This window comes from Microchirus variegatus, assembly GCF_963457635.1.
Source record: "Microchirus variegatus genome assembly, chromosome: 8".
NCBI lineage: Eukaryota > Metazoa > Chordata > Actinopteri > Pleuronectiformes > Soleidae > Microchirus > Microchirus variegatus.
Window position 1 is genome coordinate 21,314,454 of NC_139809.1, and position 18,437 is coordinate 21,332,890.

At 40.1% G+C, this 18,437-nt stretch overlaps 2 protein-coding genes across 2 annotated transcripts; both read right to left on the reverse strand.

Annotated features, from left to right (window-relative positions):
- Positions 1-2,461: 2,461 nt before the first annotated feature.
- On the reverse strand, positions 2,462-7,460 carry LOC310930521 (uncharacterized protein). The gene is made up of 12 exons (XM_083893541.1): positions 7,268-7,460; positions 6,287-6,410; positions 5,961-6,186; positions 5,794-5,865; positions 5,399-5,675; positions 5,099-5,276; positions 4,928-5,004; positions 4,650-4,830; positions 4,249-4,497; positions 3,889-4,060; positions 3,430-3,578; positions 2,462-3,282 (listed from the first exon to the last, which is right to left on the reverse strand). The coding sequence occupies exons 1-12, from the start codon at positions 7,442-7,444 to the stop codon at positions 3,104-3,106; spliced, it is 2,061 nt and encodes a 686-aa protein (XP_083749667.1). The 5' UTR covers positions 7,445-7,460; the 3' UTR covers positions 2,462-3,103.
- Positions 7,461-11,091: 3,631 nt separating this feature from the next.
- On the reverse strand, positions 11,092-16,821 carry LOC310930522 (uncharacterized protein). The gene is made up of 11 exons (XM_083893542.1): positions 16,625-16,821; positions 15,471-15,588; positions 15,168-15,363; positions 14,772-15,048; positions 14,472-14,649; positions 14,306-14,382; positions 14,025-14,205; positions 13,637-13,885; positions 12,339-12,510; positions 11,884-12,032; positions 11,092-11,751 (listed from the first exon to the last, which is right to left on the reverse strand). Exons 1-11 carry the CDS (start codon positions 16,808-16,810, stop codon positions 11,573-11,575), a joined length of 1,962 nt encoding a protein of 653 aa, XP_083749668.1. The 5' UTR covers positions 16,811-16,821; the 3' UTR covers positions 11,092-11,572.
- Positions 16,822-18,437: the final 1,616 nt, after the last annotated feature.

Sequence of the window (18,437 nt, forward strand, 5' to 3'; positions counted from 1 at the left end):
ACTTAGATAAGCCTGGTTTATTTAATCTGGAGCTGATGTTGACTTTATTCACAGACTGGTTCACAGACCATGTTCTAAACCCCGACATCAGCGGCAGATATAGGATTCAGATCTTGAAAAAATGGAAGGTGAGGGATTGTGATTTATCTGGTACGACCTAAAAATCCAGAAAAGACTAAATCCATAAAAATGACGACACAGCAACCACGATGTAGAGCAGGTACGAAACAGAGAACCACAGCACGATCTACCTGTTCCCCGTTTGTTTTTCTGTTACGTAAAGGTCAACAGGGAACAGATTCAATAAGCACTATAGAGAGATACAGCGCCACCTATGAGTCAGTATTCAGACTAGCAAGTTGTCCGATTGTCTTTCTTAGTTGGACTATGGCCAAAGCTCGATTAAACTAAATGATCCTGCAGATAAAAAGTAAAAAAAAACATTGTACACGTACAGGCCTGGCATTATGTACGACAGTGTTTCAAGTTGTTTTGGTTCTTGTGTGGATGAAGACTTTTCCCAAAACGTTACCATGTTTAATGAGAACTTTTTTTTGAAATGACAACAATAAAGATTTGGCTCTGTTTCTCTGTGGATAAGACCTAAAGAAAGGTGGAAGAATCAGTCCTTCACAAATACAGTGGTATGCAAAAGTTTGGACACCCCTGTAAATGTTCATGATTCTTCTTTATAAATCATTGGTTGTTTGGATAAGAAATTTCATTTAAATATATCATATAGGAGACAAACACAGTGATACCTGAGAAGTGAAATAAAGTTTATATGATTTACAGAAAGTGTGCAAGAATTAATTAAACAAAATTAGGCATGTGAATAAGAAAAATGTTGTGCATCCTCTTTTTGCAGAAATAACAGCCTCTAAACGCTTCCTATAGCTTCCAATTAGAGTCTGGATTCTGGCTGAAGGTATTTTGGAACATTCTTCTTAACAAAACATCTCCAGTTCAGTCAGGTTTGATGGTTTCTGAGCATGGACAGTCCGCTTTAAATCACACCACAAATGTTCAATAATATTCAGGTCTGGGGACTGAGATGGCCATTCCAGAACGTTGTATTTGTTCCTCTGCATGAATGCCTTAGTAGATTTTGAGCAGTGTTTAGGGTCGTTGTCTTGTTCAAAGATCCAGCCCCGACACAACTTCACCTTTGTCACTGATTCCTGGACATTGTTCTCCAGAATCTGCTGATATTGAGTGGAATCTATGTGACCCTCAACTTTAACAAGATTCCCAGTCCCTGCACTGACCACACAGCCCCACAGCATGATGATGGAACCACCACCAAATTTTACTGTAGGTAGCAAGTGTTTTTCTTGGAATGCTGTGTTCTTTTTCCACCATGCATAACGCCCCTTGTTTTGCCCAAATAACTCTATTTTAGTATCATCAGTCCACCGCAGCTTATTCCAAATGTGCTTTAGCATACCTTAAGCGACTCTGTTTGTGGCAGGTGCAGAGAAAAGGCTTTTTCTGCATTACTCTTCCATACAGCATCTCCTTGTGTAAAGTGCGCTGAATAGTTGAACGATGCACAGTGACACCATCTGCAGCAAGATGATGTTGTAGGTCTTTGGAGCTGGTCTGTGGGTTGACTGTGACTGTTCTCACCATCCTTCACCTCTGCTTATCTGAGATTTTTCGAGCCTTAACTAGAACTTCCAATTCCTCCCAATGTTCCTCACAGTTGAAACTGAGAGCTTAAATCTCTGAGATATATTTCTGTATCCTTCCCCTAAACCATGATGTTGAACAATCATTGTTTTCAGGTCTTTGAGAGTTGTTTTGAGGCTCCCATGTTGCCACTCTTCAGAGAAGATGCAAAGAGGAGAAACACTTACAATTGGCCTCCTTAAATACTCTTTCTCGTGATTGGATTCACCTGTGTATGGAGGTCAAGGGTCACTGAGGTTACCAAACCAATTTTTACCAAAACTTGCTCACTTTCTGTAAATCATTTAAAATGTATTTCACTTCTCAATTATCACCGTTTGTCTCCTATATGATATATTTAACTGACATTTCTTTTCTAAACATAAACATTTACAGGGGTGCCCAAACTTTTGCTTCATTCTACGAAACGTGGCATTTTGCATTCTAAAAATCTGATTTTCAAAGAATTATTTTTCATGTGTTTAAGGACTTATTTGGTTTAAGTAGACCTTATCTGTCAGAAAAACACATTTTTTAACTTTTTTTCTGTTTATTATGTACACTCAACAAAAATATAAACCCACGAAGAAAAACTTAGAAGTTATTGTTATGTGACAAAACTAACTATCCAAATATCCAAATCCGTTTCACAAAGCAGGTTCAACAAACTCTGAGTCTAACCCTGAACTCTGAGTCGATCTACTCTGAGATAGGAAACTGTTTCAAAACAGCGGATTTGAGTTAGTTTGTTCAACTCGGAGTAGTTTCACCTCGAGTTAAGCGCGTGCACCACAAGTCTAAAAAGACAGCATGAATGGAGCCCCGTAACGATGAGTCACCATGACAACGGGGGACGGAGGGTGACGTTCTTCATTACACTGGAGTTGAAAATATTAATGCATGAGTTTGAGCATGTTTTAGAAGGAAGTGTAACAGCAGCAAAAGAGAGGGAGACGACGTCTGAGAACACTGCTGCTGATGAGGAAGTTTAAATGTCGTCCTTTGCACAATCACAATAATATTATTTTTCGTTTGACTTACCTCCCTTTGTGAAAGGGAAAACTCAGAGTTTCCCTCATTTCAGGGTTAACAGTCTCAGAGTTTTCACTAAACCTGCTTTGTGAAACGGACCCCTGGAGTAATGGCAGGAAGAACCCAATGGGTCGATGATCCAAGTTCACAAACTTCAATAACGCGTGTCCACCATTAGCCTCACGCAGAGCGGTACACCGGCGACGCTTACCAGGTTGTCGATCGTGGTCAGGGGGATGTTGTCCCGTTCCCCCTGCAGAGCCACATGAAGTTGCCGGCCGTTCTGGGGAACTGGAACCCGGTTCGCTGTCGTTCCCAGTCTCTCTGAAACAAGTCCACAGGCGGCAGTGGAATGATGCATATTCAGTTGTGTTGCCATCTGCCAGCCGGTCTGTGGGGTTCAGACTGGCTCTTGACTGAATCTCGTCACGTAGCCGTCTATCACCTCCTTCTTGTCCGGCCTTCCGAACTGCTCGGAGAGATCCTCAGGAATTGATATCTTCAAAACCTCCTCTGTGTATGGACCAGGCTCTGGAAAAACCTTCTCAAACACCAGATCCACGATTTCATCCACGTAATCTGCAATAAGAAAAGGTTCAATATTGTGTTTGCTTTATAGTGTTTATTTATTTAAAACATAGAAAGTTAGTAGAGTTTAACTTAATATATTTTACAAACATTTTACAATGGCCGTTTAATTTTTCAATAAAAAGGTTTAAAACCTACGGAAGGTTGGTTTCTCTTTCACTGGCTGTGCTGTGCATTCTCCTTTCTTCCACTTAGGAAAATGGAGCCTGAACAGCGGCTCACCATCAGAGGTTGTTGCCTGTGGACGGACCGTATTTTCGTTGAAGTGCATGGCCGCCAGGTATAGACTTGGGAGAAAAAAAGAATAAAATGCTGAATAAGTTTGAGAGAACTTTGTACACATTCCAAAAAACATTCAGACAATAGTGATTTATTTTCAAATAAACAGCTTCCTTCATAACAACTTGAAGAATAAAGAAGGACTCCGATGTCCTTTTATCACCGTTTTGTATTTAATATGTCAACATTAGATTGCACAAGTGTCAATGTTTGATTTTAAATGTATGATTTACACACATTTAGCTCCATACCTGGCTTATTTTGACGTGGCTGCATGTGCATACGCATAATTGTAATGACAAAAAAGCCCCTCTTTACCTGCACAGCATTCCAAGAAAAGGAATGACAACATTCTTGGGCGCAAAACGTAGAATGACGCTGTGAAAAGCCTCCAGCGATGATGTTTGGGAATGAGGGCTAAGCTTCAGCACATCTTTCAACACTCTCTTGTTGGTCAGTACCTTCTCCAGTCTGTAGAAGGCTGGTGTTCCTGTGAAAAACAAGAAAGAGTTTAATCATCTCATTAAAGCTATGCATGTCTTTAATGACATATCGTAAGATAATGACTTATATTACGCTTTAGCGTGCCATGCGCTTATTAGGAGCAAGATTATAAAAGAAAGGTAAGTATAGCTTTAAGTAGAATAACACTGCCTACAAACGATAATGTTTGCACACCTGCTGTCAACCACTTGCTCTTGCATCTTGAAGTGCGGATTGGATGCAAACACTGGGGAAAAGCCGGATCTTTGTGGGTGTGGATGTCCTGGACGTGGTTCAGAATAGACGTCCACTTTGCTGCTCTCTCTGGCACCGATGTAGAGGAAGCAGCCGTCCAGTAGATGTGGTTTTTTATACTGCGAAGCCACTTCTTCAGTTTCTCACACTCCTTCTTCTGTGAGATCTTGAACAGTTTCTTGTACAGTCCTAATAATACATACAATACAATAAAAGTGTTGGCGTCTTATTATTACTTTCAAATAACATAGCAGATATTATGTAGCCTACAGTCTAAATTGAATTAATAATAGACATGAGCACATCAATAATCATGTGGAAAATAAGACACGGAATAATACCTTTTTCCATGTGCCACACATCGTAGTAATGCGTGATATTGGCCTCCCTCAGGAACTTCTGGATTTGGGGGCGACGGTCCGTCACAATACTCTCCATAGCAACACCCCGTTCCTCCAACAGAGCAAGGCTCCTCTTCAGGCCCTCTTTCTCCATGTGGTGACTTCCACCGACCTCGTTACTCTTTATTATTTAAGAAATCAGATCAAAATAGATTTCAGCTGATAAGAGGTACACTGTAAGAGACGACAACAGAGATTAATGATATGCTGTCACTCACTTGAACCAGCTGTAAATCGATAACGGTGTTGGTCCTCAGGTCCATCATGGTGTAGCTGCCAAACTTGGTACAATGTCCTTCAAAGGTAAAGCAATTAATTATATATTTTAATAAATAAAACATATAAAACATCTTGAGATTAATATGACAAGGAAGAGAATTGCATGTTACCTGGATAGTCTGCTCTCAAGTCACCACCAAGGATGACATTCTGCTGCTCACTGAGCTGCTCCAACATGGCAGTCTGAGCCATCTTCCACCTGTGCACAATTGCTGGCTCTATGTACATCCGAGCAAGCCTTCTAAATGTGTCATATTGAAACATCTTCAACTGCATTGTCCGGAAGATCTGTGGGAGAAAGAAACGGACAGGACGGACACCCATATTTTAATTACTTTCTCGAAATACCAGAAATTCACAACATCATATGCTTTATTCCATTACTTTATTCAAAGTTGAAAATATAATACCTTTTCAAGCTTGAAGAAAGAGGCACCAGAGGCATACACTGCAATGGACAGCTCCAGGTCCCCAGCAGGAGTGCTCCCAACAAGAGGCTGGCTATTCCACTTTCTGGAGTACTCGCAATTCAGACACCGCTGTTCTACAGAGAGGAATGTGCCTAACCTTCTTCTCCGCACGTCACATTTCTGCTTACACACAGGGCACACCTGAAACAGCTCCATTAGGCAGTTCTCATACACAATGTATGTTGGAGTCTTATGGACAGGGACAGAATATTCCATTCTGCAATAAACACAAAACATTGATTGAAAATTAGTCAAGGCCATCCTAGTAGATCTACAATAACTAGAGGAGTTCAACGATTAATGAACTGTTTCGGTTGAAAGAACAAGCGACTCACGTCACATCTGCTAACTCTGCCAAGGTGTCTGCAGGGTCAAATGTTGAATCATCAGGTGCAGACAATTCCTTTCTGTGAAAAACGGAAAACATTCAACAAAAATTAATGAAAGGCCAAGTAGAGGAACATGCATGAACATGTGTACGTCAAACGATTTGGTAACTCACGTCACATTTGCGGACTCGTTCACGGTATCCGCAGGGTCATATGTGGAATCATGTGGCACCTGGGTGTCAACGGAACTGCCTTCCAAACGGTCCTCTTCCTCTCCCACCTCCTCCAGTTCGGTGCGTCGTCTCTTACTCGGTCTCTTTATTGGTGTAGATGGCAGAAACGGCGGAACAGCTGCTGTGCCAACACCAACGTCAGTTGTGGGAAAATATATCTGTGTGCCTTAAAAATAGATGGATATTGTTATTGACAAATGTAAGCAGTCGTATTGGCACTCACAAGCAGAAGACATCAAATCACCCAATCATTCTGGTCAACTAACCTGTGCTTCTGAAATGAGGTTGTAGAGTCTTGATTGAAAGCTGTGTTCCAATTGAGCGTGTTGTTGGTGGGTCAGTCTGGCACGCCACATCATGAACCCTCTCCACCAGTCCAGATGTGCTTGCCTGAACACAGAGAGCAGTGATATGTAATACATGCCTTACCATAATGTGACAAGAAACTATATAGAGATCGACCTAATTAATATGAATAGACAAACAATGCATTAAAAGCAAATAGACACTCGTACTGTATGCCTGTATCCTTAGTGCCTACCTAAAGTAACGTAGTAGGCCACTACAGTTTGTCAGCTCGGAGGCCACGTCTGTGCTCGTACTAGCACTTGATAACACAACACAGAATATTCCACCGACTCCACAGACACGGCATATGGTTTACGACCGTCGCTAAAAACAACAACGGCGTCACGTTTGTTGGGCTCATGCCGCTAACCGCGGTGAGCCTTTGCTAGCATTACACGAACATCAAAGCAAACGTACCTTATTAGAAGTTATTATCGTTTCTTAGCTCGGAGGCTACGTGTCTGCTTATGCTAGCAGCGAAGCATACAAAGTTGAGACCTGACAAGAATGCGAACGTAAAGCCAATTTCCCCGACACACACAACAACAACACAGAATATTCCACCGGCGGCACTGACACCGCCGTCGCTAAAAACAACAACGGCGTCACGTTTGTTGGGCTCATGCATCTAACCGCGGTGAGCCTTTGCTAGCGTGATGCGAATACTAACGGAGTCAACATACATTATTAGAAGTTATGACTCCTTCTTATGAGGCTACGTGTCTGCTCGTGCTAGCAGCGAAGCAAACAAACGTCATACTTGAAAAGCAAATGAATATAAAGACAATCTTCCAGTCCACATCAACACACACTGAAGTCCATCAGTTAACGGCAGTTAGCCTTTGCTGGCGTAACACGGACAAAGGCACGCCAAGTATGTTTTTTGAAAGAATACTTACAGTTTGTTCCACTGCAGTCTCCCCGCGGACAGTTGGTACTGCTCCCTGTATCAGGAACAATCTTTTGCTCAGTCCAGAATTGTACTGACCGAGGTTCACAAAACAGTCCGATGTGAAGTGATGTGAACACACGGAGAGACGTTTGCTGACTTTATTCGGCACATGTTCCTCGTACATAAAATCTATCCACCGGACAAGCAAATCCGCTGAGGCTGGAAGTCTGTGTAAAACTCTGTGCTCGGATGTGCAGCCACGAACAGCACACTTGTCCCTCCGTGTTGTCATGACTCCGCTCTGCTTCTTCTTCTTCTTCTTCTTTTTTGGTTAGGCAGGCTAGACGCAACGATGGCGTGTTGCTGCCCCTACTGTTCGTTAATAGGTCCTACAAGAAACGTATCAAATCCTATTGTATATTCCTGTTTTGTGAAGATATTCCATCAGTTTAACTGTCTTTGCCAGAGAATAAAGATTTAAGAGTGTGCGCATATTAAAAACAGTTTCTCCATCTGCTCCAAGTTTCCTGAAGAGAGACTGTCTTTGACTGGAGTGTAATTTACATTGGAGAAGTACATGTTTTACTGTCTCCCTATCTCCACAGTCACATTTACCAATCAGAGCCAGGGTTAGGGTTAGGGTTACCCCCAAATGTTCAAAGACAGTAACAAGTTTAACTGGACAAACTACAATGCATGCACAACTGACTACAGCCCTTCATAATTTTGGTTAAAGTTAAAAAAAAAACAGGCACTGGAAAAAAAAATCAGAGTTCAACCTAACAGGAAAAGAAGGTCCAGAAATGGCAGCCGCCAAAGGAAGGCCATCAAAGCAAAATATCCGCAACTATGTCCGCAAGCTTTTCAAAGTAGTGAAACAAACAATAAATTGACCAAAAGTCAATAACTGTAAATATAATCTTATTTTATAAAATTTTAAGCAGTGAGTCACTTGGATAAGCCTGGTTTATTTAATCTGGAGCTGATGTTGACTTTATTCACAGACTGGTTCACATGTTCTAAACCCCCGACATCAGCGGCAGATTTAGGATTCAGATCTGGAAAAAATTTGATTTATCCGGTACGACCTAAAAATCCAGAAAAGACTAAATCCATAAAACTGACGACACAGCAACCACGATGTAGAGCAGGTATGAAACAGAGAACCACAGCACGATCTACATGTTCCCCGTTTGTTTTTCTGTTACGTAAAGGTCAACAGGGAGCAGATTCAATAAGCACTATAGAGAGATACAGCGCCACCTATGAGTCAGTATTCAGACTAGCAAGTTGTCCGATTGCCTGTCTAAGTTGGACTATGGCCAAAGCACGATTAAACTGCGCCTGTAAACGTACTGAATGATCCTGCAGATAAACAGTAAAAAAAACATTGTACACGTACAGGCCTGGCATTATGTACGACAGTGTTTCAAGTTGTTTTGGTTCTTGTGTGGATGAAGACTTTTCCCAAAACGTTACCATGTTTAATGAGAACCTTTTTTTGAAATGACAACAATAAAGATTTGGCTCTATTTCTCTATGGATAAGACCTAAAGAAAGGTGGAAGAATCAGTCCTTCACAAATACAGTGGTATGCAAAAGTTTGGACACCCCTGTAAATGTTCATGATTCTTCTTTATAAATCATTGGTTGTTTGGATAAGAAATTTCAGTTAAATATATCATATAGGAGACAAACACAGTGATACCTGAGAAGTGAAATAAAGTTTATACAATTTACAGAAAGTGTGCAAGAATTAATTAAACAAAATTAGGCATGTGAATAAGAAAAATGTTGTGCATCCTCTTTTTGCAGCAATAACAGCCTCTAAACGCTTCCTATAGCTTCCAATGAGAGTCTGGATTCTGGCTGAAGGTATTTTGGACCATTCTTCTTAACAAAACATCTCCAGTTCAGTCAGGTTTGATGGTTTCTGAGCATGGACAGTCCGCTTTAAATCACACCACAAATGTTCAATAATATTCAGGTCTGGGGACTGAGATGTCCAGAACGTTGTATTTGTTCCTCTGCATGAATGCCTTAGTAGATTTTGAGCAGTGTTTAGGGTCGTTGTCTTGTTCAAAGATCCAGCCCCGGCACAACTTCAACTTTGTCACTGATTCCTGGACATTGTTCTTCAGAATCTGCTGATATTGAGTGGAATCCATGTGACCCTCAACTTTAACAAGATTCCCAGTACCTGCACTGACCACACAGCCCCACAGCATGATGATGGAACCACCACCAAATGTTACTGTTGCTGTGTTCTTTTTCCACCATGCATAACGCCCCTAGTTTTGCCCAATTAACTCTATTATAGTTTAATCAGTCCACAGCACCTTATTCCTAAATGAAGGAATAAGGCTTGTCCAAATGTGCTTTAGCATAACTCAAGCGACTCTGTTTGTGGCGGGTGCAGAGAAAAGGCTTTTTCTGCATTACTCTTCCATACAGCATCTCCATGTGTAAAGTGCGCTGAATAGTTGAATGATGCACAGTGACACCATCTGCAGCAAGATGATGTTGTAGGTCTTTGGAGCGGGTCTGTGGGTTGACTGTGACTGTTCTCACCATCCTTCGCCTCTGATTATCTGAGATTTTTCGGGCCTTAACTAGAACTGTGCCTGTGGTCTTCCAATTCCTCCCAATGTTTCTCACAGTGGAAACTGAGAGCTTAAATCTCTGAGATAGCTTTCTGTATCCTTCCCCTAAACCATGATGTTGAACAATCATTGTTTTCAGGTCATTTGAGAGTTGTTTTGAGGCTCCCATGTTGCCACTCTTCAGAGAAGATGCAAAGAAGAGAAACACTTTCAATTGGCCTCCTTAAATACACTTTCTCATGATTGGATTCACCCGTGTATGGAGGTCAAGGGTCACCAAACCAATTTTTATCAAACCTTGCACACTTTCTGTAAATCATATAAACTTTATTTCACTTCTCAAATTTTACCGTTTGTCTCCTATATGATATATTTAACTGAAATTTCATTTCCAAACAACCAATGTTTTATAAAGGAAAATCATGAACATTTACAGGGGTGCCCAAACTTTTGCATACCACTGTATATATATATATATATTATTTTTAATGTGTATTAGGAATTACTTGGTTTAAGTAGACCTTATCTGTCAGAAAAACAAACTAAGATAAAAAAAAAAAAAAAAGATAGCCATCTTATTTTTAATTTATTTCGCTAAAATATTCAATTATGCACATGTGTTTTATCAAACACATTACCAACACCAAATTGTATAGTGAGTATTTGAAGTGACACTTTAGAATAAATCTGGTGTATTGTGAAAGATGTATCACCCCTGTTTACATTCAAAGTGTTCAGAAATCAATATAACTAATACGTGTGATTTATATGAATGGATATACTCAAATGCATATCAGCCAAGCCACTGTATGTTAGTTTTTAGGCTAAAATCACGAAAAAGTAATCTTTTTAAAAATCTTACCCTATATACTCAAGGGGGTATAGGTATAGTTATACTTTACTTAACATTAAAATAGGTTACCATATTTTCCGCACTATAAGGCGCACCGGATTAAAAGGCGCACCTTCAATGAATGTCCCATTTTAGAACGGTTTTCATATATAAGGCGCACCGGATTATAAGGCGCATAGAAGATATTGCAGTCAAACGTTTGACTGAGGTTGCATTATGCGTCCACTAGATGGAGCTGTGCTAAAGGGAATGTCAACAAAACAGATAAAGTAAAAACTTTACCAATTGATCCATATATAAGGTGCACTATCGTTTTTTGAGAAAATTAAAGGGTTTTAAGTGCGCCATATAGTGCGGAAAATACGGTATTTACATTTCTCTTTTTTTCTGTTAAATATATACACAACAAAAATATAAACGCATAAGTATATATAAACTTATAAGTTATTGTTATGTGACAAAACTTACTATCCAAAAATAACAGTACAACTTTATCAATAAAGTGGCTTTAATTTTTGCGAGCATTAGGATCAATTTCAAAACAAAAGTCCTGGAGTAATGGCAGGAAGAACCCAATGGGTCGATGATCCAAGTTCACAAACTTCAATAACGCGTGTCCACCATTAGCCTCACGCAGAGCGGTACACCGGCGACGCATGGACATCACCAGGTTGTCGATCGTGGTCAGGGGGATGTTGTCCCATTCCCCCTGCAGAGCCACTTGAAGTTGCCGGCCGTTCTGGGGAACTGGAACCCAGTTCGCTGTCATTCACAGTCTCTCTGAAACAAGTCCACAGGCGGCAGTGGAACGATGCACATTCAGTCGTGTTACCATCTGCCAGCCGGTCTGTGGGGTTCAGACCGGCTCTTGACTGAACCTCGTCACGTAGCCGTCTATCACCTCCTTCTTGTCCGGCCTTCCGAACTGCTCAGAGAGATCCTCAGGAATTGATATCTTCAAAACCTCCTCTGTGTATGGACCAGGCTCTGGAAAAACCTTCTCAAACACCAGATCCACGATTTCATCCACATAATCTGCAATAAGAAAAGGTTCAATATTGCGTTTGTTTATTAAAACATAGAAAGTTAGTAGAGTTCAACTTAATATATTTTACAAACATTTTACAATGGCCGTTTCATTTTTCAATAAAAAGGTTTAAAACCTACGGAAGGTTGGTTTCTCTTTCACTGGCTGTGCTGTGCATTCTCCTTTCTTCCACTTTGGAAAATGGAGCCTGAAAAGCGGCTCACCATCAGAGGTTGTTGCCTGTGGACGGACCGTATTTTCGTTGAAGTGCATGGCCGCCAGGTATAGACTTGGGAGAAAAAAAGAATAAAATGCTGAATAAGATTGAGAACACACATTCCAAAAAACATTCAGACAACAGTGATTTATTTTCAAATAAACAGCTTCTTTCACAACAACTTGAAATATAAAAAAGGACTCCGATGTCCTTTTATCACCGTTTTATATTTTATATGTGAACATTAGATTGCACTGCAAGTGTCAATGTTTGATTTTAAATGTATGATTTACACACATTTAGCTCCATACCTGGCTTATTTTGGCGCGGCTGCATGTGCATATGCATAATTGTAATGACAAAAAAGCCCCTCTTTACCTGCACAGCATTCCAAGAAAAGGAATGACAACATTCTTGGGCGCAAAGCGTAGAATGACGCTGTGAAAAGCCTCCAGCGATGATGTTTGGGAATGAGGGCTAAGCTTCAGCACATCTTTCAACACTCTCTTGTTGGTCAGTACCTTCTCCAGTCTGTAGAAGGCTGGTGTTCCTGTGAAAAATAAGAAAGAGTTTGATTATCTCATTAAAGCTATACATGTCTTTAATGACATGCATGTCTCACTGCACTAATTGGTTATACTTTTATCATAATAATATGAGAACTAGCCTACGCTGTCGGGGGCCGATGGCAAGGGGTATATCCGCGAACTTGTCCAATCCTCAACTTTCCAATATACCCAAGGTATACACACTTGCACCTGCCACTTACTGTTTTAATTATTTATTAATAAATTCAACAAAATAACTGTTAAATATTATGATATAATGCTGACTACACTTTATACATGTTCAAAGTATCCATATAAACTCGATATTAAACACAGAATACCTGAACTCATAAATTTCTCTCTAGTTTTTAATAAAACTAGTTAACCTATTATACCTTGTTAAATATTATGAATATTAAAATGCTAACCACACCTGCCATATCTTCAAAGTGTCCAAATGTCATGAAAAAGCATACACTATGTTCAAACTTTCCATTCAATGCATTAATAAAGAAATGGAGGCTTATCTATTTGTTATATGATAATTCATACATTTATATTATAATGTAATAAATATTATGAATAAGTGCTAAATAAACCCATGATATCCTCAATGTGTCCAAATGAGCTCAATAATAAAGAAAAAATGCCATAACAATTTTTTCTGTGTTCACTAATAAGTTAACCAGTTAACTTATATAACTATTACCAATCATAGCCAAAGTAATAATGATTGTACTTGTAGATAGTTATTACATGAATCATTGTACACAATTTGAAGGCAATATCTCCATCAGCCTGGAAGATAAAGCGAAAATGTGTTTTTAGCATAATAAATTAATTAATTTGCTAATTAATAATAAAGCTACAAAGATAGGGATAATTCTCAGGTGGTATGTGATGCCCATGCAAAATTTGAAGCCAATATCTGCAATACTTTGGAAGATACAGGCAAAAAAATCAATAGGGATCATCTACAGGTGGTATGTGACCCATAACAAAAATAAGAAAGGTGGGTTTAGCTTACGCTGTACGGGCCATGCGCTTATTAGGAGCAAGATTATAAAAGAAAGGTAAGTGTAGCTTTAAGTAGAATAACACTGCCTACAAACGATAATGTTTGCACACCTGCTGTCAACCACTTGCTCTTGCATCTTGAAGTGCGGATTGGATGCAAACACTGGGGAAAAGCCGGATCTTTGTGGGTGTGGATGTCCTGGACGTGGTTCAGAATAGACGTCCACTTTGCTGCTCTCTCTGGCACCGATGTAGAGGAAGCAGCCGTCCAGTAGATGTGGTTTTTTATACTGCGAAGCCACTTCTTCAGTTTCTCACACTCCTTCTTCTGTGAGATCTTGAACAGTTTCTTGTACAGTCCTAATAATACAAAAAGTGTTAGCGTCTTATTATTACTTTGAAATAACAGTGGATATTATATAGCCTACAGTCTAAATTGAATTAATAATAGACATGAGCACATCAATAATCATGTGGAAAATAAGACACGGAATAATACCTTTTTCCATGTGCCACACATCGTAGTAATGCGTGATATTGGCCTCCCTCAGGAACTTCTGGATTTGGGGGCGACGGTCCGTCACAATACTCTCCATAGCAACACCCCGTTCCTCCAACAGAGCAAGGCTCCTCTTCAGGCCCTCTTTCTCCATGTGGTGACTTCCACCGACCTCGTTACTCTTTATTATTTAAGAAATCAGATCAAAATAGATTATTTCAGCTGATAAGAGGTACACTGTAACAGACGACAACAGAGATTAATGATATGCTGTCACTCACTTGAACCAGCTGTAAATCGATAACGCTGTTGGTCCTCAGGTCCATCATGGTGTAGCTGCCAAACTTGGTACAATGTCCTTCAAAGTTAAAGCAATTCATTATATATTTTAATAAATATATAAAACGTCTTGAGATTAATATGACAAGGAAGAGAATTGCATGTTACCTGGATAGTCTGCTCTCAAGTCACCACCGAGGATGACATTCTGCTGCTCACTGAGCTGCTCCAACATGGCAGTCTGAGCAGTCTTCCACCTGTGCACAATTGCTGGCTCTATGTACATCCGAGCATGCCTTCTAAATGTGTCATATTGAAACATCTTCAACTGCATTGTCCGGAAGATCTGTGGGAGAAAGAAACGGACAGGACGGACACCCACATTTTAATGACTTTCTCGAAATACCAGAAATTCACAACATCATATGCTATATTCCATTACTTTATTCAAAGTTGAAAATATAATACCTTTTCAAGCTTGAAGAAAGAGGCACCAGAGGCATACACTGCAATGGACAGCTCCAGGTCCCCAGCAGGAGTGCTCCCAACAAGAGGCTGGCTATTCCACTTTCTGGAGTACTCGCAATTCAGACACCGCTGTTCTACAGAGAGGAATGTGCCTAACCTTCTTCTCCGCACGTCACATTTCTGCTTACACACAGGGCACACCTGAAACAGCTCCATTAGGCAGTTCTCATACACAATGTATGTTGGAGTCTTATAGACAGGGACAGAAGATTCCATTCTGCAATAAACACAAAACATTGAAGGAGAATTCGTCAAAGGCCATCCCAGTAGATCTACAATAACTAGAGGAATGTAACGATTAATGAACTATTTCGGTTGAAAGAACAAGCGACTCACGTCACATCTGCTAACTCTGTCAAGGTGTCTGCGGGGTCAAATGTTGAAACGCGTGGCTCCTCTGTGGCAACAGAACTGCCTTCTAAATGGTTCTCCTCTTCCACCTCCTCCAGTTCTGTGCGTCGTCTCTTACGTGGTCTGGCAATTGCTGAGGTGCCAACGCCAATATCAGTGCAGGAAACAGTTTTCTGCGTGCCTTAAAACAGAAAATTATTGTTTATGAAAAATTCTTAAATGATAAGCAAATCTTAGCTGCAACTAGGATTAACAAAAATATTTGTTAGTTGCCCCCCCACAACTAACCTGTACTTCTGAAATGAGGCTGGAGAGTCTTCATTGAAAGCTGAGTTCCAATTGAGCGTGTTGGTGGTGGGTCCGTCTGGCACGCCACATCGTGTACCCTATCCACCAGTCCACCTGCCTGAACACAAAGAGCAATGGTATTTAATGCATGTATTTCGCTAATGTGACATAAATGACTTACAAATCGACCTAATCAATGTACATTCACGAAGGGATTCGTATGAAAATATACTAAAATAGGTTCTCGTACTTAATTTTCTTCACAGAGCCGTGAAGAAAGCCACGGTCACACGACAATTAGTTTTGATTTGACATCCTTTACTGCCTAACTGGGAAAATAACACATGCATATTACCCCAAAAGGAGTCAAAACATGTGCTATGTAATAAATATCTTCTGATTTTAGTTTAGTTATATTAGTTATACAATGGCCCTACCCTGTGTCATAATACAAGGATAACCAGAGCTTCTCACGTCTTGACTATTTCAGGCCAAAGTAGCTGGAGAGAGCAGAACAATGAGAGAAAGGAGAGCAAAACGTGATACTGGAAGGTTTTTGGTAAGAAAAGTGCACAGCAGAAAGAGAAGGATGAAATGAAGGAAATGAAGGAGAAGGTAGTGAACTGGAGAGACCAGGAGGCTCAAAGCAGAAGAAGACCGCAGAAGGAGATGAAGAAATAAGTGAAGGAGAAGAGGATGTGAGGGATGAAGAGGAGGAGGCTGCTGCAGATTCAAGTGAGACAGAGGAAGAGGGTCCTCAGCCTCAAGTTTTTTTATTACTTTTGATTGTTGCACTTTATACTTTATATTTTTCATTTTGCTAATAATACTTCTACTTTTAATGAGATGCACTGGGCTCATACTTATGAGGTGTTCATGAACAGTTTACAGTATGTTTGTTATGTTAAATCCATTTACATTTTGGGATCCTTGCGTACCGTCGTCCCATGCCACCCTGCCAATACCTCTTGCCACTGTCCGCTCACATGGCTCCGTGGCGACAATTAAGAAAACAACAGCTAACAGTTTGTTAGCTCGGAGTTTACGTCTCTGATCATGCTAGCACCTAACAGCAGTTAGCATGTGCTAGCGTTACACAAACAATGACAAACAAAGCATGAAACATTCTTTAAAAAACAACAATAACAACTTACGGGTGGTTCCTCGGTGTCCTCTGTCTTCTCTCCACGGACAGTTGGTACTGCCCCCACTTTCAGTATCAGTTTTTGAGACAGTCCAGCATTGTACTGACCAAGGTTCAGAAAACAGTCTGACCGGAAGTGGTTCGAGCACACGAACACACGTTTGCCGACTTTCGCCGGAGCATTGCTGTCATACATAAAAGTTATCCACTGAACACGTAAATCTCCTGAGGCTGGAAGTTTGTGTAGAACTCTGTGCTCCCCTGGGCAGTCAACTACACAACACTTGTCTCTCTTTCGCATAGACATAATTGTGCTCCGTCTGCGTCGCCTGCGCTCTCGCTTTTTATCAAGTAGGTCTCACTGCAGACTGCAGACCAGTACAAGACACGCCCCCTCACAGGACACGCCCCCTCACAGGACAGTAGGACAAGAGACCTTTACCCCGGTGTGCGACAGTAATAGAGAAGGATGTAATCGTGTGGACATTTATGAACACAGAAATTTACTTTGTATGCAATTTGTGAATAATTAAAGTCACTTTGTGAACTGTCAAATATATTAGCCAAACTGCAGTTCTTTCAACATTTAATTATCACGTTTATACAATATAATTATCACGTTTATATACAATATAGGATCAAGTTTAAATGATATAATGATCACGTTTATACAATGTAGTGACTATAACGTGGTTACAATGGGATAGTGCATCACCTGATCCATTTGTGGTTGCTGTCTTGAAGCTGGTTTTAAAGTGATGGACAAAAAAAAGTAATTTTTCACAAAGACTTTTGTGCAAAACTGACAGTGATAATGGTGTTAAGGTCAGCCTGAGCTACCTCACCCCAATTCTTTGGATCAATTCACAACGGTTCAAGTGATGAGACTTAAACTATGAAGAACAGTTAAACAAAAAGCTTTATTCTATCTATCACAGGTAATGGTATTCAGTGCTGGTCTTCTCTGACGTTGTTCCTGCAAGAGCTTTAGTCAGAACAACAACAAAGTGAGATTCACACAGACATATATACAATGTGCATGACCTCGTTCTACTGTCATTCGAACAGTGGTAATCCATTTTAATCAAGGTTAGACAGGAAGTCTGCAACAAAACAGGACAAGAAGGAAATGTGTCAGCATTTAGATACAGAAACAACAATCATCTGTGAGTTCATCAGGCAACGGTCCAGATGTGACTATGGCCGTGTTTACATGAGAGCTTTTAATTCAGAATAAAAAATAAATTCATTTAAAAAGATCACGTAAACGTGGCTTATATCTAATAATGGCTGCTTACAGCCAAGGTGGCATTTATGTATACACAGTATCCTAAAAGACAGACAGGAAAAGTGATTCAGAAGTTTCAAGAAACAAACAAAACAATACATTTGTTAAAACCCTGTTTGAGACAATACTTCTTAATGAAGAGGTTCAGAGAAAAATCGTTATTATCAGGGGCATCTGTAAAAATGCAGGAATCTTGAAACGTTTTCTCAAAATCAAAATTCTCAACAAGAGTGAAAGTAAACTACACATGGACTTAAGATTCTATACACGTTAAGTACAGTACACATTGTAAGAAATGATCTGCCCTTTGTCTTCTGCTGTAAGAGTCGGTCTCTACAATTCAAAGGGAGTCAACGACTACTATCAAGTGTAAAAGAAGGAGGAAGGAAGAGTAAGAGGCTCCAGACGAATTTAATGAAATCATCAGAATTCTGTTAGAGACAAAGGTGACATGCATGTAACACACCTCTCAGACTATGATGAAATTATTGATAAAAATGACCAGATTTTACAATAATTGTGCCCAAGATAAGAA